Raw genomic sequence first — 22,157 nt, 5'->3', positions numbered from 1 at the left:
CCTCCTCTTGCCCCTGACTCCTCCTGTCTCCTCCTCTTCCCCTGTCTCCTCCTCTCTCTCCTGCCCCCCTGCCTCCTCCTCTCACTCCTGCCTCCTCCTCTTCCCCTGTCTCCTCCTCTCACTCCTGTCTCCTCCTCTTCCCATGTCTCCTTCTCTCACTCCTGCCCCCCTGACTCCTCCTCTTGCCCCTGACTCCTCCTGTCTCCTCCTCTTCCTCTGTCTCCTCCTCTCTCTCCTGCCCCCCTGACTCCTCCTCACTCCTGCCCCCCTGACTCCTCCTGTCTCCTCCTCTTCCCCTGTCTCCTCCTCTCTCTCCTGCCCCCCTGACTCCTCTCACTCCTGCCCCCCTGTCTCCTCCTCTCACTCCTGCCCCCCTGACTCCTCCTCACTCCTGTTCCCCCTGTCTCCTCCTCTCACTCCTGTCTCCTCCTCTTCCCATGTCTCCTCCTCTCACTCCTGCCCCCCCTGACTCCTCCTCTCACTCCTGCGCCCCTGACTCCTCCTGTCTCCTCCTCTTCCCCTGTCTCCTCCTCTCTCTCCTGCCCCCCTGACTCCTCCTCTCACTCCTGCCTCCTCCTCTTCCCCTGTCTCCTCCTCTCACTCCTGTCTCCTCCTCTTCCCATGTCTCCTCCTCTCACTCCTGCCCCCCTGACTCCTCCTCTTGCCCCTGACTCCTCCTGTCTCCTCCTCTTCCCCTGTCTCCTCCTCTCTCTCCTGCCCCCCTGACTCCTCCTCACTCCTGCCCCCCTGTCTCCTCCTCTCTCTCCTGCCCCCCTGACTCCTCCTCACTCCTGTTCCCCCTGACTCCTCCTCTCACTCCTGCCCCCCTGACTCCTCCTCTCGCTCCTGCCCCCCTGACTCCTCCTGTCTCCTCCTCTTCCCCTGTCTCCTCCTCTCTCTCCTGCCCCCCTGACTCCTCCTCACTCCTGCCCCCCTGTCTCCTCCTCTCTCTCCTGCCCCCCTGACTCCTCCTCACTCCTGTTCCCCCTGACTCCTCCTCTCACTCCTGTTCCCCCTGACTCCTCCTCTCACTCCTGTTCCCCCTGACTCCTCCTCTCACTCCTGCCCCTCTGACTCCTCCTCTCACTCCTGTCTCCTCCTCTTCCCCTGACTCCTCCTCTCACTCCTGCCCCTCTGACTCCTCCTCTCACTCCTGCCCCCCTGACTCCTCCTCTCACTCCTGCCCCTCTGACTCCTCCTCTCACTCCTGCCCCTCTGACTCCTCCTCTTGCCCCTGCACCCTCTTATGATGTAAGGGGTCCGAGAGGTTGGTCTCCTGCCCCTGAGCTGCCTCCATGTTGTGTCAGCTGTGTTTCCCTGTCATGTGCTCCGCTGAATCTAGGGCACGTCGATAGAGCAGCCACGCAGGAGGAGTGGTATTGAGTGAAGGCTTCATGGCAGCAGCTGTGTACATAATAATGCTGGTGTCACCGGGGGAGGGGCGGCTGTGAATAAGCCCCTCTGCCACCTTACAGTCCACAACTTCCACATTAGAGCATTAACCTTGTCCTCTCCTGTAAATAACATATACAGGTTCTTCTCAAAAAATTAGCATATTGTGATAAAGTCCATTATTTCCTGTAATGTACTGATAAACATTAGACTTTCATATATTTTAGATTCATTACACACAACTGAAGTAGTTCAAGCCTTTTCTTGTTTTAATATTGATGATTTTGGCATACAGCTCATGAAAACCCCAAATTCCTATCTCAAAAAATAAGCAAATTTCATCCGACCAATAAAAGAAAAGTGTTTTTAATACAAAAAAAGTCAACCTTCAAATAATGAAGTTCAGTTCTGCCCTCAATCCTTTTGCAGAAATGACTGCTTCAATGCGGCAATGTGGCATGGAGGCAATCAGCCTGTGGCCCTGCTGAGGTGGCATGGAGGCCCGGGAGGCTTCGATAGCGGCCTTAAGCTCATCCAGAGTGTTGGGTCTTGCGTCTCTCAATATCCCACAGATTCTCTATGGGGTTCAGCTCAGGAGAGTTGGCAGGCCAATTGAGCACAGTAATACCATGGTCAGTAAACCATTTACCAGTGGTGTTGGCACTGTGAGCAGGTGCCAGGTCGTGCTGAAAAATGACATCTTCATCTCCATAAAGCTTTTCAGCAGATGGAAGCATGAAGTGCTCCAAAATCTCCTGATAGCTAGCTGCATTGACCAACACCAGCAGCTGACATGGCACCCCAGACCATCACTGACTGTGGGGACTTGACACTGGACTTCAGGCATTTTGGCATTTCCCTCTCCCCAGTCTTCCTCCAGACTCTGGCACCTTGATTTCCGAATGACATGCAAAATTTGCTTTCATCCGAAAAAAGTACTTTGGACCACTGAGCAACAGTCCAGTGCTGCTTCTCTGTAGCCCAGGTCAGGCGCTTCTGCCGCTGTTTCTGGTTCAAAAGTGGCTTGACCTGGGGAATGCGGCACCTGTAGCTCATTTCCTGCACACGCCTGTACACGGTGGCTCTGGATGTTTCTACTCCAGACTCAGTCCACTGCTTCCGCAGGTCCCCCAAGGTCTGGAATCGGTCCTTCTCCACAATCTTCCTCAGGGTCCGGTCACCTCTTCTCATTGTGCAGCGTTTTCTGCCACACTTTTTCCTTCCCACAGACTTCCCACTGAGGTGCCTTGATACAGCACTCTGGGAACAGCCGATTCGTTCAGAAATTTCTTTCTGTGTCTTACCCTCTTGCTTGAGGGTGTCAATGATGGCCTTCTGGACAGCAGTCAGGTCCGCAGTCTTACCCATGATTGCGGTTTTGAGTAATGAACCAGGGTGGGAGTTTTTAAAAGCCTCAGGAATCTTTTGCAGGTGTTTAGAGTTAATTAGTTGATTCAGATGATTAGGTTAATAGCTCGTTTAGAGAACCTTTTCATTATATGCTAATTTTTTGAGATAGGAATTCGGGGGTTTTAATGAGCTGTATGCCAAAATCATCAATATTAAAACAAGAAAAGGCTTGAACTACTTCAGTTGTGTGTAATGAATCTAAAATATATGAAAGTCTAATGTTTATCAGTACATTACAGAAAATAATGAACTTTATCACAATATGCTAATTTTTTTAGAAGAACCTGTAGTGTAGCATGTGGCCGCAGCTATGGGGGGGAAGGGTGCTCGCGTGGTAAAGTCCAGGTAGTTATAAAGGGACAGGGGGGATGGCAGTATAAGCGTCCTCCAGACACCGTGACTAAACCTCCTCATGTCACTTGGTGGCTTCTGCCCGCTCACAGGGATGGCGATCACCCTCAGCACTTTACCCATTGCCTCCTTCACTGCAGCTTTCTGCAACATCAGAATGACGAGCTGCGCAGGCGCCTGGCATACGCCACTACCAAGATGGAGGCCATGGAGCATGAGGTGGACGCCAGTCGGCATTATTTGGAGGTGGAACTAAGTCGCAATCGGGAGGAGCTGGAGAAACTTAAGGACAAGTTCCGCAGGTAAATGATGGAACGTTTGGTCTTGTGTGCTGTAGTCCCATCATCTGTGACCCCCAATCGCACCATCACCTCCCATCCTGCAGGTTACAGAACAGCTACACAGCCTCTCAGAGGACTAACCAGGACCTGGAGGAGAAGTTACACACCCTGGTAAGAGCTCCGCACACTGCATGCCGCCTGCTCCGGTGGCAGACATGTCCTCCATACTTCTCACATCCTGCTTCAGTAGTGATCTCCAGAAGAGATGGTGGAGCGGATGAGGTCTGTTGCGATGGTGGAGCGGATGAGGTCTGTTGCGATGGTGGAGCGGAGGAGGTCTGTTGTGATGGTGGAGCGGATGAGGTCTGTTGCGATGGTGGAGCGGATGAGGTCTGTTGCGATGGTGGAGCGGATGAGGTCTGTTGCGATGGTGGAGCGGATGAGGTCTGTTGCGATGGGTGAGCGGATGAGGTCTGTTGCGGTGGTGGAGCGGATGAGGTCTGTTGCGGTGGTGGAGCGGATGAGGTCTGTTGCGGTGGTGGAGCGGATGAGGTCTGTTGCGGTGGTGGAGCGGATGAGGTCTGTTGCGGTGGTGGAGCGGATGAGGTCTGTTGCGGTGGTGGAGCGGATGAGGTCTGTTGCGGTGGTGGAGCGGATGAGGTCTGTTGCGGTGGTGGAGCGGATGAGGTCTGTTGCGATGGTGGAGCGGATGAGGTCTGTTGCGATGGTGGAGCGGATGAGGTCTGTTGCGATGGTGGAGCGGATGAGGTCTGTTGCGGTGGTGGAGCGGATGAGGTCTGTTGCGGTGGTGGAGCGGATGAGGTCTGTTGCGGTGGTGGAGCGGATGAGGTCTGTTGCGGTGGTGGAGCGGATGAGGTCTGTTGCGGTGGTGGAGCGGATGAGGTCTGTTGCGGTGGTGGAGCGGATGAGGTCTGTTGCGGTGGTGGAGCGGATGAGGTCTGTTGCGGTGGTGGAGCGGATGAGGTCTGTTGCGGTGGTGGAGCGGATGAGGTCTGTTGCGGTGGTGGAGCGGATGAGGTCTGTTGCGGTGGTGGAGCGGATGAGGTCTGTTGCGATGGTGGAGCGGATGAGGTCTGTTGCGATGGTGGAGCGGATGAGGTCTGTTGCGATGGTGGAGCGGATGAGGGCTGTTGCGATGGTGGAGCGGATGAGGGCTGTTGCGACGGTGGAGCGGATGAGGTCTGTTGCGACGGAGCGGATGAGGTCTGTTGCGACGGTGGAGGTAGAGCGGATGAGGTCTGTTGCGACGGTGGAGGTAGAGCGGATGAGGTCTGTTGCGACGGTGGAGGTAGAGCGGATGAGGTCTGTTGCGACGGTGGAGGTAGAGCGGATGAGGTCTGTTGCGATGGTGGAGCGGATGAGGTCTGTTGCGATGGTGGAGGTAGAGCGGATGAGGTCTGTTGCGATGGTGGAGCGGATGAGGTCTGTTGCGATGGTGGAGCGGATGAGGTCTGTTGCGATGGTGGAGCGGATGAGGTCTGTTGCGATGGTGGAGCGGATGAGGTCTGTTGCGACGGTGGAGGTAGAGCGGATGAGGTCTGTTGCGACGGTGGAGGTAGAGCGGATGAGGTCTGTTGCGACGGTGGAGTGGATGAGGTCTGGGCGACGGTGTACGTGGAGCAGATGAGGTGGGTCTAATGTTGTGGTGAGCTGCATGGCTGGTGGTAGCGTGAGGTTGGTTCAGTGTGTGGTTGCAATGATGGAGCAGTGGGGAAGCACGTTGAGCACTCCTATAACTTACATGTAACCTCTCTCTCTTTCTGTCTCGCGCTGTCCCAGGCCTCGTTCAGCCAGAGCTGGATCTATTCAGTTGCGTTTGGTAGCCATGGGGGTGGGGTGACTATGGCAGGGGTGGGACGACTATTTTGGGGTTTTGTCTTGTCTGTCTGGCTTTCCGGAATGTCCTCCTCTCGTCTTCCACCTCTGGCAGCTTCAGGGTTGGTAGCGGCACCTCACCGTAGCTATCCACCCCCATTATGGCTGACACGCTGTGCCTCCTATGTCACCTGTATGATATGTTTCCTCACGGCTGCACCTCCCCCACCCTCTGTCCTGCTCCACACAGTCGCTGACCTGTCTGTGTGGTCACTTCTAGATTAAGAAGGCCGAGATGGACCGAAAGACGATGGACTGGGAGATTGTGGAACTGACGAATAAACTGCTGGACGCCAAAACGACCATCAACAAGCTGGAGGAGCTGAACGTATGTCACATGGAGAGAAGCGTGTAGGGTTGGGGGGGGGTTATAATCCACAACCAAAATTCTAATTGTAGAATAGGGGACATCGCCTACTCAGTGAGTCAAATGGGGTGACGAACTATACCGAAAACTAAGAGCAAAGACGACATATCCAAAGTGCACCTAATATAATATACATACCGTTACTGAGGACGTAACGCAGACACAACACAATGTTTCTGATATATCCCGATACTGAGGACGTAACGCAGACACAACACAATGTCCCTGATATATCCCGATACTGAGGACGTAACGCAGACACAACACGATGTCCCTGATATATCCCGATACTGAGGACGTAATGCAGACACAACACGATGACCCTGATATATCCCGATACTGAGGAAATAACTCAGACACAACACGATGACCCTGATGTATCCCGATACTGAGGACGTAACGCAGACACAACACGATGTCCCTGATATATCCCGATACTGAGGAAGTAACGCAGACACAACACGATGTCCCTGATATATCCCGATACTGAGGACGTAACGCAGACACAACACGATGTCCCTGATATATCCCGATACTGAGGACGTAACGCAGACACAACACGATGTCCCTGATATATCCCGATACTGAGGACATAACGCAGACACAACACGATGACCCTGATATATCCCGATACTGAGGACATAACGCAGACACAACACGATGACCCTGATATATCCCGATACTGAGGAAATAACTCAGACACAACACGATGACCCTGATGTATCCCGATACTGAGGACGTAACGCAGACACAACACGATGTCCCTGATATATCCCGATACTGAGGACGTAACGCAGACACAACACGATGTCCCTGATATATCCCGATACTGAGGACATAACGCAGACACAACACGATGACCCTGATATATCCCGATACTGAGGACATAACGCAGACACAACACGATGACCCTGATATATCCCGATACTGAGGAAGTAACGCAGACACAACACGATGTCCCTGATATATCCCGATACTGAGGACGTAACGCAGACACAACACGATGTCCCTGATATATCCCGATACTGAGGACGTAACGCAGACACAACACGATGTCCCTGATATATCCTGATACTGAGAACATAACGCAGACGCAACACGATGTCCCTGATATATCCCGATACTGAGAACGTAACGCAGACACAACACGATGTCCCTGATATATCCCGATACTGAGGACGTAACGCAGACACAACACGATGACCCTGATATATCCCGATACTGAGGACGTAACGCAGACACAACACGATGTCCCTGATATATCCCGATACTGAGGACGTAACGCAGACACAACACGATGTCCCTGATAAATCCCGATACTGAGGACGTAATGCAGACACAACACGATGTCCCTGATAAATCCCGATACTGAGGACGTAACGCAGACACAACACGATGTCCCTGATATATCCCGATACTGAGGACGTAACGCAGACACAACACAATGTCCCCGATAAATCCCGATACAGAGGACGTAACGCAGACACAACACGATGTCCCTGATATATCCCGATACTGAGGACGTAACGCAGACACAACACGATGTCCCTGATATATCCCGATACTGAGGACGTAACGCAGACACAACACGATGTCCCTGATATATCCCGATACTGAGGACGTAACGCAGACACAACACGATGTCCCTGATATATCCCGATACTGAGGAAGTAACGCAGACACAACACGATGTCCCTGATAAATCCCGATACTGAGGACGTAATGCAGACACAACACGATGTCCCTGATAAATCCCGATACTGAGGACGTAACGCAGACACAACACGATGTCCCTGATATATCCCGATACTGAGGACGTAACGCAGACACAACACGATGTCCCTGATATATCCCGATACTGAGGACGTAACGCAGACACAACACAATGTCCCCGATAAATCCCGATACAGAGGACGTAACGCAGACACAACACGATGTCCCTGATATATCCCGATACTGAGGACGTAACGCAGACACAACACGATGTCCCTGATATATCCCGATACTGAGGACGTAACGCAGACACAACACGATGTCCCTGATATATCCCGATACTGAGGACGTAACGCAGACACAACACGATGTCCCTGATATATCCCGATACTGAGGACGTAATGCAGACACAACACGATGACCCTGATATATCCCGATACTGAGGAAATAACTCAGACACAACACGATGACCCTGATGTATCCCGATACTGAGGACGTAACGCAGACACAACACGATGTCCCTGATATATCCCGATACTGAGGACGTAACGCAGACACAACACAATGTCCCCGATAAATCCCGATACAGAGGACGTAACGCAGACACAACACGATGTCCCTGATATATCCCGATACTGAGGACGTAACGCAGACACAACACGATGTCCCTGATATATCCCGATACTGAGGACGTAACGCAGACACAACACGATGTCCCTGATATATCCCGATACTGAGGAAATAACTCAGACACAACACGATGACCCTGATGTATCCCGATACTGAGGACGTAACGCAGACACAACACGATGTCCCTGATATATCCCGATACTGAGGAAGTAACGCAGACACAACACGATGTCCCTGATATATCCCGATACTGAGGACGTAACGCAGACACAACACGATGTCCCTGATATATCCCGATACTGAGGAAATAACTCAGACACAACACGATGACCCTGATGTATCCCGATACTGAGGACGTAACGCAGACACAACACGATGTCCCTGATATATCCCGATACTGAGGACGTAACGCAGACACAACACGATGTCCCTGATATATCCCGATACTGAGGACATAACGCAGACACAACACGATGACCCTGATATATCCCGATACTGAGGACATAACGCAGACACAACACGATGACCCTGATATATCCCGATACTGAGGAAGTAACGCAGACACAACACGATGTCCCTGATATATCCCGATACTGAGGACGTAACGCAGACACAACACGATGTCCCTGATATATCCCGATACTGAGGACGTAACGCAGACACAACACGATGACCCTGATATATCCCGATACTGAGGAAGTAACGCAGACACAACACGATGTCCCTGATATATCCCGATACTGAGGACGTAACGCAGACACAACACGATGTCCCTGATATATCCCGATACTGAGGACGTAACGCAGACACAACACGATGTCCCTGATATATCCTGATACTGAGAACATAACGCAGACGCAACACGATGTCCCTGATATATCCCGATACTGAGAACGTAACGCAGACACAACACGATGTCCCTGATATATCCCGATACTGAGGACGTAACGCAGACACAACACGATGACCCTGATATATCCCGATACTGAGGACGTAACGCAGACACAACACGATGTCCCTGATATATCCCGATACTGAGGAAGTAACGCAGACACAACACGATGTCCCTGATATATCCCGATACTGAGGACGTAACGCAGACACAACACGATGTCCCTGATAAATCCCGATACTGAGGACGTAATGCAGACACAACACGATGTCCCTGATAAATCCCGATACTGAGGACGTAACGCAGACACAACACGATGTCCCTGATATATCCCGATACTGAGGACGTAACGCAGACACAACACGATGTCCCTGATATATCCCGATACTGAGGACGTAACGCAGACACAACACAATGTCCCCGATAAATCCCGATACAGAGGACGTAACGCAGACACAACACGATGTCCCTGATATATCCCGATACTGAGGACGTAACGCAGACACAACACGATGTCCCTGATATATCCCGATACTGAGGACGTAACGCAGACACAACACGATGTCCCTGATATATCCCGATACTGAGGACGTAACGCAGACACAACACGATGTCCCTGATATATCCCGATACTGAGAACATAATGCAGACACAACACGATGTCCCTGATATATCCCGATACTGAGGACGTAACGCAGACACAACACGATGTCCCTGATATATCCCGATACTGAGAACATAATGCAGACACAACACGATGTCCCTGATAAATCCCGATACTGAGGACGTAACGCAGACACAACACGATGTCCCTGATATATCCCGATACTGAGGACGTAACGCAGACACAACACGATGTCCCTGATATATCCCGATACTGAGAACATAATGCAGACACAACACGATGTCCCTGATAAATCCCGATACTGAGGACGTAACGCAGACACAACACGATGTCCCTGATATATCCCGATACTGAGGACGTAACGCAGACACACAGATGGGTGTAATTGTATTATGTCCTCAGTAACGGTACGTTCCTCTGTATCATCTGCGCTTTGGATATGTCCAGTCTTGGTTCTTAGTTGCATAATCCAGAAGCCAACTCCAGTCAGAAAAACTGTGCTTCTCCGGAAACGGGGCTGTAGTTGATTCAACATTCAACACAAGGTGCCAATTCTTCAGCTTCAGAGCCGAAATCTCCCAGTACTTATTCTGTATCTGCACAAACCTCCTTATGGCGATTTACATTCTTGGATGAGCAAGGATCTGTACAGTAGGAAAACACGGAGCACAGCTGAGCTGATAGGGGAGTCTGTCTACAAGCCTGAGGATGGTTTCAAAAAACAACCAGCAGAATAGTGAGTGCAGCTCTGGAGTATAATACAGGATGTAACTCAGGATCAGTTCAGGATAAGTAATGTATGTACACAGTGACTGCACCAGCAGAATAGTGAGTGCAGCTCTGGAGTATAATACAGGATGTAACTCAGGATCAGTACAGGATAAGTAATGTATGTACACAGTGACTGCACCAGCAGAATAGTGAGTGCAGCTCTGGAGTATAATACAGGATGTAACTCAGGATCAGTACAGGATAAGTAATGTATGTACACAGTGACTGCACCAGCAGAATAGTGAGTGCAGCTCTGGAGTATAATACAGGATGTAACTCAGGATCAGTACAGGATAAGTAATGTATGTACACAGTGACTCCACCAGCAGAATAGTGAGTGCAGCTCTGGAGTATAATACAGGATGTAACTCAGGATCAGTACAGGATAAGTAATGTATGTACACAGTGACTGCACCAGCACAATACTGAGTGCAGCTCTGGAGTATAATACAGGATGTAACTCAGGATCAGTACAGGATAAGTAATGTATGTACACAGTGACTGCACCAGCAGAATAGTGAGTGCAGCTCTGGAGTATAATGCAGGATGTAACTCAGGATCAGTACAGGATAAGTAATGTATGTGCACAGTGACTGCACCAGCAGAATAGTGATTGCAGCTCTGGAGTATAATACAGGATGTAACTCAGGACTAGTACAGGATAAGTAATGTATGTACACAGTGACTGCACCAGCAGAATAGTGAGTGCAGCTCTGGAGTATAATACAGTATGTAACTCAGGATCAGTACAGGATAAGTAATGTATGTACACAGTGACTGCACCAGAAGAATAGTGAGTGCAGCTCTGGAGTATAATACAGGATGTAACTCAGGATAAGTAATGTATGTACACAGTGACTGCACCAGCAGAATAGTGAGTGCAGCTCTGGAGTATAATACAGGATGTAACTCAGGATCAGTACAGGATAAGTAATGTATGTACACAGTGACTGCACCAGAAGAATAGTGAGTGCAGCTCTGGAGTATAATACAGGATGTAACTCAGGATAAGTAATGTATGTACACAGTGACTGCACCAGCAGAATAGTGAGTGCAGCTCTGGGGTATAATACAGGATGTAACTCAGGATCAGTACAGGATAAGTAATGTATGTACACAGTGACTGCACCAGAAGAATAGTGAGTGCAGCTCTGGAGTATAATACAGGATGTAACTCAGGATAAGTAATGTATGTACACAGTGACTGCACCAGCAGAATAGTGAGTGCAGCTCTGGAGTATAATACAGGATATAACTCAGGATCAGTACAGGATAAGTAATGTATGTACACAGTGACTGCACCAGAAGAATAGTGAGTGCAGCTCTGGAGTATAATACAGGATGTAACTCAGGATCAGTACAGGATAAGTAATGTATGTACACAGTGACTGCACCAGCAGAATAGTGAGTGCAGCTCTGGAGTATAATACAGGATGTAACTCAGGATCAGTACAGGATAAGTAATGTATGTACACAGTGACTGCACCAGCAGAATAGTGAGTGCAGCTCTGGAGTATAATACAGGATGTAACTCAGGATCAGTACAGGATAAGTAATGTATGTACAGAGTGACTGCACCAGCAGAATAGTGAGTGCAGCTCTGGAGTATAATACAGGATGTAACTCAGGATCAGTACAGGATAAGTAATGTATGTGCACAGTGACTGCACCAGCAGAATAGTGAGTGCAGCTCTGGAGTATAATACAGGATGTAACTCAGGATCAGTACAGGATAAGTAATGTATGTACACAGTGACTGCACCAGCAGAATAGTGAATGCAGCTCTGGAGTCTAATACAGGATGTAACTCAGGATCAGTACAGGATAAGTAATGTATGTACACAGTGACTGCACCAGCAGAATAGTGAGTGCAGCTCTGGAGGATAATACAGGATGTAACTCAGGATCAGCACAGGATAAGTAATGTATGTACACAGTGACTGCACCAGCAGAATAGTGAATGCAGCTCTGGAGTCTAATACAGGATGTAACTCAGGATCAGTACAGGATAAGTAATGTATGTACACAGTGACTGCACCAGCAGAATAGTGAGTGCAGCTCTGGAGGATAATACAGGATGTAACTCAGGATCAGTACAGGATAAGTAATGTATGTGCACAGTGACTGCACCAGCAGAATAGTGAGTGCAGCTCTGGAGTATAATACAGGATGTAACTCAGGATCAGTACATGATAAGTAATGTATGTACACAGTGACTGCACCAGCAGAATAGTGAGTGCAGCTCCTGAGTATAATACAGGATGTAACTCCGGATCAGTACAGGATAAGTAATGTATGTATACAGTGACTGCACCAGCAGAATAGTGAGTGCAGCTCTGGGGTATAATACAGGATGTAACTCCGGATCAGTACAGGATAAGTAATGTATGTATACAGTGACTGCACCAGCAGAATAGTGAGTGCAGCTCTGGGGTATAATACAGGATGTAACTCAGGATCAGTACAGGATAAGTAATGTATGTACACAGTGACTGCACCAGCAGAATAGTGAGTGCAGTTCTGGAGTATAATACAGGATGTAACTCAGGATCAGTACAGGATAAGTAATGTCTGTGCACAGTGACTGCACCAGCAGAATAGTGAGTGCAGCTCTGGAGTATAATACACGATGTAACTCAGGATCAGTAATGTATGTACACAGTGACTGCACCAGCAGAATAGTGAGTGCAGCTCTGGAGTGTAATACAGAATGTAACTCAGGATCAGTACAGGATAAGTAATGTATGTACACAGTGACTGCACCAGCAGAATAGTGAGTGCAGCTCTGGAGTATAATACAGGATGTAACTCAGGATCAGTACAGGATAAGTAATGTATGTACACAGTGACTGCACCAGCAGAATAGTGAGTGCAGCTCTGGAGTATAATACAGGATGTAACTCAGGATCAGTACAGGATAAGTCATGTATGTACACAGTGACTGCACTAGCAGAATAGTGAGTGCAGCTCTGGAGTATAATACAGGATGTAACTCAGGATAAGTAATGTATGTACACAGTGACTGCACCAGCAGAATAGTGAGTGCAGCTCTGGAGTATAATACAGGATATAACTCAGGATCAGTACAGGATAAGTAATGTATGTACACAGTGACTGCACCAGCAGAATAGTGAGTGCAGCTCTGGGGTATAATACAGGATGTAACTCAGGATCAGTACAGGATAAGTAATGTATGTACAGAGTGACTGCACCAGCAGAATAGTGAGTGCAGCTCTGGAGTATAATACAGGATGTAACTCAGGATAAGTAATGTATGTACACAGTGACTGCACCAGCAGAATAGTGAGTGCAGCTCTGGAGTATAATACAGGATGTAACTCAGGATCAGTACAGGATAAGTAATGTATGTACAGAGTGACTGCACCAGCAGAATAGTGAGTGCAGCTCTGGAGTATAATACAGGATGTAACTCAGGATCAGTACAGGATAAGTAATGTATGTGCACAGTGACTGCACCAGCAGAATAGTGAGTGCAGCTCTGGAGTATAATACAGGATGTAACTCAGGATCAGTACAGGATAAGTAATGTATGTACACAGTGACTGCACCAGCAGAATAGTGAATGCAGCTCTGGAGTCTAATACAGGATGTAACTCAGGATCAGTACAGGATAAGTAATGTATGTACACAGTGACTGCACCAGCAGAATAGTGAGTGCAGCTCTGGAGGATAATACAGGATGTAACTCAGGATCAGCACAGGATAAGTAATGTATGTACACAGTGACTGCACCAGCAGAATAGTGAATGCAGCTCTGGAGTCTAATACAGGATGTAACTCAGGATCAGTACAGGATAAGTAATGTATGTGCACAGTGACTGCACCAGCAGAATAGTGAGTGCAGCTCTGGAGTATAATACAGGATGTAACTCAGGATCAGTACATGATAAGTAATGTATGTACACAGTGACTGCACCAGCAGAATAGTGAGTGCAGCTCCTGAGTATAATACAGGATGTAACTCCGGATCAGTACAGGATAAGTATTGTATGTACACAGTGACTGCACCAGCAGAATAGTGAGTGCAGCTCTGGGGTATAATACAGTATGTAACTCAGGATCAGTAAAGGATAAGTAATGTATGTACACAGTGACTGCACCAGCAGAATAGTGAGTGCAGCTCTGGAGTATAATACAGGATGTAACTCAGGATCAGTACAGGATAAGTAATGTATGTATACAGTGACTGCACCAGCAGAATAGTGAGTGCAGCTCTGGGGTATAATACAGGATGTAACTCAGGATCAGTACAGGATAAGTAATGTATGTACACAGTGACTGCACCAGCAGAATAGTGAGTGCAGTTCTGGAGTATAATACAGGATGTAACTCAGGATCAGTACAGGATAAGTAATGTCTGTGCACAGTGACTGCACCAGCAGAATAGTGAGTGCAGCTCTGGAGTATAATACACGATGTAACTCAGGATCAGTAATGTATGTACACAGTGACTGCACCAGCAGAATAGTGAGTGCAGCTCTGGAGTGTAATACAGAATGTAACTCAGGATCAATACAGGATAAGTAATGTATGTACACAGTGACTGCACCAGCAGAATAGTGAGTGCAGCTCTGGAGTATAATACAGGATGTAACTCAGGATCAGTACAGGATAAGTAATGTATGTACACAGTGACTGCACCAGCAGAATAGTGAGTGCAGCTCTGGAGTATAATACAGGATGTAACTCAGGATCAGTACAGGATAAGTCATGTATGTACACAGTGACTGCACCAGCAGAATAGTGAGTGCAGCTCTGGAGTATAATACAGGATGTAACTCAGGATCAGTACAGGATAAGTAATGTATGTACACAGTGACTGCACCAGCAGAATAGTGAGTGCAGCTCTGGAGTATAATACAGGATGTAACTCAGGATCAGTACAGGATAAGTAATGTATGTACACAGTGACTGCACCAGCAGAATAGTGAGTGCAGCTCTGGAGTATAATACAGGATGTAACTCAGGATCAGTACAGGATAAGTAATGTATGTACACAGTGACTGCACCAGCAGAATAGTGAGTGCAGCTCTGGAGTATAATACAGGATGTAACTCAGGATCAGTACAGGATAAGTAATGTATGTACACAGTGACTGCACCACCAGAATAGTGAGTGCAGCTCTGGAGTATAATACAGGATGTAACTCAGGATCAGTACAGGATAAGTAATGTATGTACACAGTGACTGCACCAGCAGAATAGTGAGTGCAGCTCTGGAGTATAATACAGGATGTAACTCAGGATCAGTACAGGATAAGTAATGTATGTACACAGTGACTGCACCAGCAATATAGTGAGTACAGCTCTGGAGTATAATACAGGATGTAACTCAGGATCAGTACAGGATAAGTAATGTATGTACACAGTGACTCCACCAGCAGAATAGTGAGTGCAGCTCTGGAGTATAATACAGGATGTAACTCAGGATCAGTACAGGATAAGTAATGTATGTACACAGTGACTGCACCACCAGAATAGTGAGTGCAGCTCTGGAGTATAATACAGGATGTAACTCAGGATCAGTACAGGATAAGTAATGTATGTACACAGTGACTGCACCAGCAGAATAGTGAGTGCAGCTCTGGAGTATAATACAGGATGTAACTCAGGATCAGTACAGAATAAGTAATGTATGTACACAGTGACTGCACCAGCAGAATAGTGAGTGCAGCTCTGGAGTATAATACAGGATGTAACTCAGCATCAGTACAGGATAAGTAATGTATGTACACAGTGACTGCACCAGCAGAATAGTGAGTGCAGCTCTGGAGTATAATACAGGATGTAACTCAGGACTAGTACAGGATAAGTAATGTATGTACACAGTGACTGCACCAGCAGAATAGTGAGCGCAGCTCTGGAGTATAATCCAGGATGTAACTCAGGATCAGTACAGGATAAGTAATGTATGTACACAGTGACTGCACCAGCAGAATAGTGAGTGCAGCTCTGGAGTATAATACAGGATGTAACTCCGGATCAGTACAGGATAAGTATTGTATGTACACAGTGACTGCACCAGCAGAATAGTGAGTGCAGCTCTGGGGTATAATACAGGATGTAACTCAGGATCAGTACAGGATAAGTAATGTATGTACACAGTGACTGCACTAGCAGAATAGTGAGTGCAGCTCTGGAGTATAATACAGGATGTAACTCAGGATCAGTACAGGATAAGTAATGTATGTACACAGTGACTGCACCAGCAGAATAGTGAGTGCAGCTCTGGAGTATAATACAGGATGTAACTCAGGATCAGTACAGGATAAGTAATGTATGTACACAGTGACTCCACCAGCAGAATAGTGAGTGCAGCTCTGGAGTATAATACAGGATGTAACTCAGGATCAGTACAGGATAAGTAATGTATGTACACAGTGACTGCACCAGCAGAATAGTGAGTGCAGCTCTGGAGTGTAATACAGAATGTAACTCAGGATCAGTACAGGATAAGTAATGTATGTACACAGTGACTGTACCAGCAGAATAGTGAGTGCAGCTCTGGGGTATAATACAGGATGTAACTAAGGATCAGTACAGGATAAGTAATGTATGTACACAGTGACTGCACCAGCAGAATAGTGAGTGCAGCTCTGGAGTGTAATACAGAATGTAACTCAGGATCAGTACAGGATAAGTAATGTATGTACACAGTGACTGCACCAGCAGAATAGTGAGTGCAGCTCTGGAGTATAATACAGGATGTAACTCAGGATCGGTATAGGATAAGTAATGTATGTACACAGTGACTGCTACAGCAGAATAGTGAGTGCAGCTCTGGAGTATAATACAGGATGTAACTCAGGATCAGTAAAGGATAAGTAATGTATGTACACAGTGACTGCTACAGCAGAATAGTGAGTGCAGCTCTGGAGTATAATACAGGATGTAACTCAGGATCAGTACAGGATAAGTAATGTATGTACACAGTGACTGCACCAGCAGAATAGTGAGTGCAGCTCTGGAGTATAATACAGGATGTAACTCAGGATCAGTACAGGATAAGTAATGTATGTACACAGTGACTGCACCAGCAGAATAGTGAGTGCAGCTCTGGAGTATAATACAGGATGTAACTCAGGATCAGTACAGGATAAGTAATGTATGTACACAGTGACTGCACCAGCAGAATAGTGAGTGCAGCTCTGGAGTATAATACAGGATGTAACTCAGGATCAGTACAGGATAAGTAATGTATGTACACAGTGACTGCACCAGCAGAATAGTGAGTGCAGCTCTGGAGTATAATACAGGATGTAACTCAGGATCAGTACAGGATAAGTAATGTATGTACACAGTGAGTGCAGCTCTGGAGTATAATACAGGATGTAACTCAGGATCAGTACAGGATAAGTAATGTATGTACACAGTGAGTGCAGCTCTGGAGTGTAATACAGGATGTAACTCAGGATCAGTACAGGATAAGTAATGTATGTACACAGTGACTCCACCAGCAGAATAGTGAGTGCAGCTCTGGAGTATAATACAGGATGTAACTCAGGATCAGTACAGGATAAGTAATGTATGTACACAGTGACTGCACCAGCAGAATAGTGAGTGCAGCTCTGGAGTGTAATACAGGATGTAACTCAGGATCAGTACAGTCCGCTGCTCTGTACGTCACACTTGTCTCCTCTTTACCAGGAACGCTACAGACAGGACTGTAACCTCGCCGTGCAGCTGCTCAAATGCAACAAGTCTCACTTCAGGAACCACAAGTTTGCAGATGTGAGTATTGAGTTGCGGTTGTGGCGGGGAGGTGTCAGTCACGTTACACTAGTGTTGATTGTCGTGGTATTTTTGTCTTTATCTGGTTCGTCATGTCGGGTCCCTGTGGGCCAGGTGCCGTGTCCTAGATGGGCTGGTACTTAGCTCTCATGTGTAGATGGGTTTTTTGGTACCGGTGTGACCTCAGTGACCCGTGTCTTCCTTCTTCTCACAGTTACCATACAAGCTTCAGGACATGGTCAGTAAGCATCTCCAGAGCTCGGCCTCTTCTCCCGGCTCCGGTCAGGACACCCCCCCTCCTGGTCTGTCGTATTCGGATGTGGTGCCCACCTCCATCATTGCTCGTGTTCTGGAGAAGCCAGAATCCCTTATTCTTAACTCTGCGATGTCCAGCAGCGGCAGTGGCCCCACAGCAGAGGATGTCTTTGTGCACGTAGACATGAGTGGGTCTGGTCAGCAACAGAATGGTGTCCTCCAGAAGCAAGGCAGTGTAGACAGCGCCACCGAAGATCCACCAACCTTTGAAAAACTCAGTCCTTACCCAACTCCTCCACCTCCGCACCCTCTGTACCCAGGACGCAAGGTTATCGAGTTCTCTGATGAGAAGGTGCGGATCCCCAAAAACAGTCCACTGCCCAACTGCACCTATGCCACGAGGCAAGCCATCTCCCTCAGCTTGGTGCAGGGTGAGGAGGGCAGCCCTGACAGGCACCGCACTGTCCCAAATAGCCCAGCATCATCAGGCGGCTACCCCCAGCGGGCACGAAGTGCTGACAATCCTGCCCGATCTCCATTAAGTAGTGCAGCCCCCAGCTCTGCCAGCTCAGAGGAGGACATGCTGGCTAACTGGCAGAGGATGTTTGTTGATAAGGCGGCACCCAGTTCTGAGGGGTCTTTGGCCCATCGCACGTCCTTCTGTCGGGACACGGCCCTGGAGCTGCAGCAGAGGTTCAGCCGCTCCATGCAGGAACTGAGCCGCGCGGCGCAGGCTTTCTCTGAGCAGGAAACGTCTGGGAACAGCTGGATGAGCAGCCGGGAGTCCAGCTCTGAGAAGGAGAACAGCGGCGCAAAGAGGGGGCAACTCCCCAATGAGTACGGCAGAGAATTCTCCAAGGAAGAGGCCCAGGACCTTCTGTCTGGAGCTGCGGACGAGGAGGACGACCTGCTGGAGCCACCTCTGCCCGAAGACATTGAGGAGGAGCAGGAACTGGAAGATCAGATTCTTGAGCCTCATGTGGAGCAGGAAGGCACAGAGATGTTCAAGGAGAAACCTCCCAGTGGCCGCCCGCACCGAAGCCCCAAGCGAATGGGAGTGCACCATCTGCACCGGAAGGACAGCCTGACCCGGGCACAGGAACAGGGCAACTTGCTGAACTAGCCTGGGAAGTCTAGGGGCTGCGGCCATTACCTTACAGTATATGCAGATACCCAGGCCCAGCCATGACGGTTGTGCACTACAGGAGGTGGGTTACCCAGCGCAGAGTGAGATGGGTAAAGCTGTTGCACATGAATGGCAGGCGGGAGTCAGGGGGATGGGTGCGGAGAGGGTGGTCACATTTTGGGGTCGTCCCTCTTCTCGGCCATGTCTTGGTTGGAGCTGACGGCGCTGGGTAACCCACCTCTGCCGGATTTCCAGAGCTCTGGTGCTGGCGTTTGATCGTTCTCTGGTGTTCGTTGACTATTTCCAGCTTGTCCGCTCTGTACCCCTCCCCCACTTGTGGTCTGTGTGATCCGTTTTCCTCCCGTCTGTGTGGTGGTACAGTCCTGTGTCTCGCTCAGGGCGTGGCCTCACATGGTGGCACCCCCGTCTTGTCTCTGTGCTCATGTCAGACTCGTCATCCATCGGTCACGTCTGTATATAGACGCACATATATATATATTTTTGTATCTGGCGGCACAGTATTCCTCCTTCCTGCGTGTCTGGCGCCTCCCGTCCTCCGGATCTCAGACTGTTAAACCCGCGTAGATTTATTTTCTGACATTTTTCAAAGCTGATGTCTATTTTCCAATGAGAATAAACTATTTTAAATGAAGTGTGACTTGTGATGATTGAGGAGCCGCCGGCGCCTCCTCCTGAGGCACTGTAGAATCCGCAGCAGCCGCCGTGATGGAGAACCTGCAGAGCTGACACTCACTCCTCCAGCCTCCTGGACGTACAGGCCATTGCTCTCCTAAATATACCTACAGGTGACAGTGATGTCATTGCGGGGGGTGTGACTCAATACCAGGTTAGTGATGTCATTGCAGGGGCGTGGCTCAATACCAGGTTAGTGATGTCATTGCGGGGGGTGGTTCAAAACCAGGTTAGTGATGTCATTGCGGGGGGGGGTGTGACTCAATACCAGGTTAGTGATGTCATTGCAGGGGCGTGGCTCAATACCAGGTTAGTGATGTCATTGCGGGGGGTGGTTCAAAACCAGGTTAGTGATGTCATTGCGGGGGGGGGTGTGACTCAATACCAGGTTAGTGATGTCATTGCGGGGGGGGTGTGACTCAATACCTGGTTAGTGATGTCATTGCGGGGGGTGTGACTCAATACCAGGTTAGTGATGTCATTGCGGGGGGGTGTGACTCAATACCTGGTTAGTGATGTCATTGCAGGGGCGTGGCTCAATACCAGGTTAGTGATGTCATTGCAGGGGCGTGGCTCAATACCAGGTTAGTGATGTCATTGCGGGGGGTGGTTCAAAACCAGGTTAGTGATGTCATTGTGGGGGGTGTGACTCAATACCAGGTTAGTGATGTCATTGTGGGGGGTGTGACTCAATACCAGGTTAGTGATGTCATTGCGGGGGGTGGTTCAAAACCAGGTTAGTGATGTCATTGCGGGGCGTGGCTCAATACCAGGTTAGTGATGTCATTGTGGGGGGTGTGACTCAATACCAGGTTAGTGATGTCATTGTGGGGGGCGTGGCTCAATACCAGGTTAGTGATGTCATTGCGGGGGGTGGTTCAATACCAGGTTAGTGATGTCATTGCAGGGGCGTGGCTCAATACCAGGTTAGTGATGTCATTGTGGGGGGTGTGACTCAATACCAGGTTAGTGATGTCATTGCGGGGGGTGGTTCAAAACCAGGTTAGTGATGTCATTGTGGGGGGTGTGACTCAATACCAGGTTAGTGATGTCATTGCGGGGGGTGGTTCAAAACCAGGTTAGTGATGTCATTGTGGGGGGTGTGACTCAATACCAGGTTAGTGATGTCATTGTGGGGGGTGTGACTCAATACCAGGTTAGTGATGTCATTGCGGGGGAGTGGCTCAATACCAGGTTAGTGATGTCATTGCGGGGGGTGGTTCAAAACCAGGTTAGTGATGTCATTGTGGGGGGTGTGACTCAATACCAGGTTAGTGATGTCATTGCGGGGGGTGGTTCAAAACCAGGTTAGTGATGTCATTGCGGAGGGTGGCTCAATACCAGGTTAGTGATGTCATTGCGGGGGAGTGGCTCAATACCAGGTTAGTGATGTCATTGCGGGGGAGTGGCTCAATACCAGGTTAGTGATGTCATTGTGGGGGGTGGCTCAATATCAGATTAATGATATCATTTTGTGGGAGGGTGTGGCTCAATACCAGGTTAGTGATGTAATTGCGGGGGAGTGGCTCAATACCAAGCTAGTGATGTAATTGTGGTGGAGTGGCTCAATACCAGGTTAGTGATGTCATTGTGGGGGAGTGGCTAAATACCAGGTTAGTGATGTAATTGCGGGGGAGTGGCTAAATATCAGGTTAGTGATGTCATTGCGGGGGAGTGGCTCAATACCAGGTTAGTGATGTCATTGCAGGAGTGTGTGGTTAGATACCATATTTGTAATGCAGGAAAGCAGCGCTATACATAAAGGGACAGAGGGGTGAAGGAATGTGACATCACTATACAATGTTCACAGCAGCACAGAGTATGTCAGGCGTGACGTCTGGCGCACAGCAGTATTCTGGTCAGTATGTAGAAACCAAATCCAGTAGTGCGTGTAAAAACATGGAAGACGTGCAGAATACTGCCATGTGGTAGGAGCAAGAAGCCTCCTAAGCAGCACAAAGTGTTTCAGGAGAGGAGCCGGAACGCTCATGAGTAAATTTTACA

The 22,157-nt window shown here is 48.7% G+C and overlaps 1 protein-coding gene across 5 annotated transcripts in view; it reads left to right on the top strand.

The window, feature by feature from the left end:
* Positions 1 to 20,112, top strand: part of TJAP1 (tight junction associated protein 1) — a 54,946-nt gene extending 34,834 nt beyond the window's left edge. For all 5 annotated transcript variants that reach the window (XM_040430850.1, XM_040430852.1, XM_040430851.1 and 2 more), the window contains 5 exons: positions 3,294 to 3,455; positions 3,539 to 3,605; positions 5,551 to 5,658; positions 17,996 to 18,079; positions 18,294 to 20,112. In XM_040430850.1, the coding sequence (XP_040286784.1) occupies positions 3,294 to 3,455; positions 3,539 to 3,605; positions 5,551 to 5,658; positions 17,996 to 18,079; positions 18,294 to 19,457 (1,585 nt within the window). In that variant the 3' untranslated portion in view covers positions 19,458 to 20,112. The remainder of the gene's footprint in view (positions 1 to 3,293; positions 3,456 to 3,538; positions 3,606 to 5,550; positions 5,659 to 17,995; positions 18,080 to 18,293) is intronic.
* The last annotated feature ends 2,045 nt before the right edge of the window (positions 20,113 to 22,157 follow it).

This window comes from Bufo bufo, chromosome 4, assembly GCF_905171765.1.
Source record: "Bufo bufo chromosome 4, aBufBuf1.1, whole genome shotgun sequence".
Lineage (NCBI taxonomy): Eukaryota > Metazoa > Chordata > Amphibia > Anura > Bufonidae > Bufo > Bufo bufo.
This window is presented reverse-complemented; position numbering and strand designations above follow the sequence as displayed.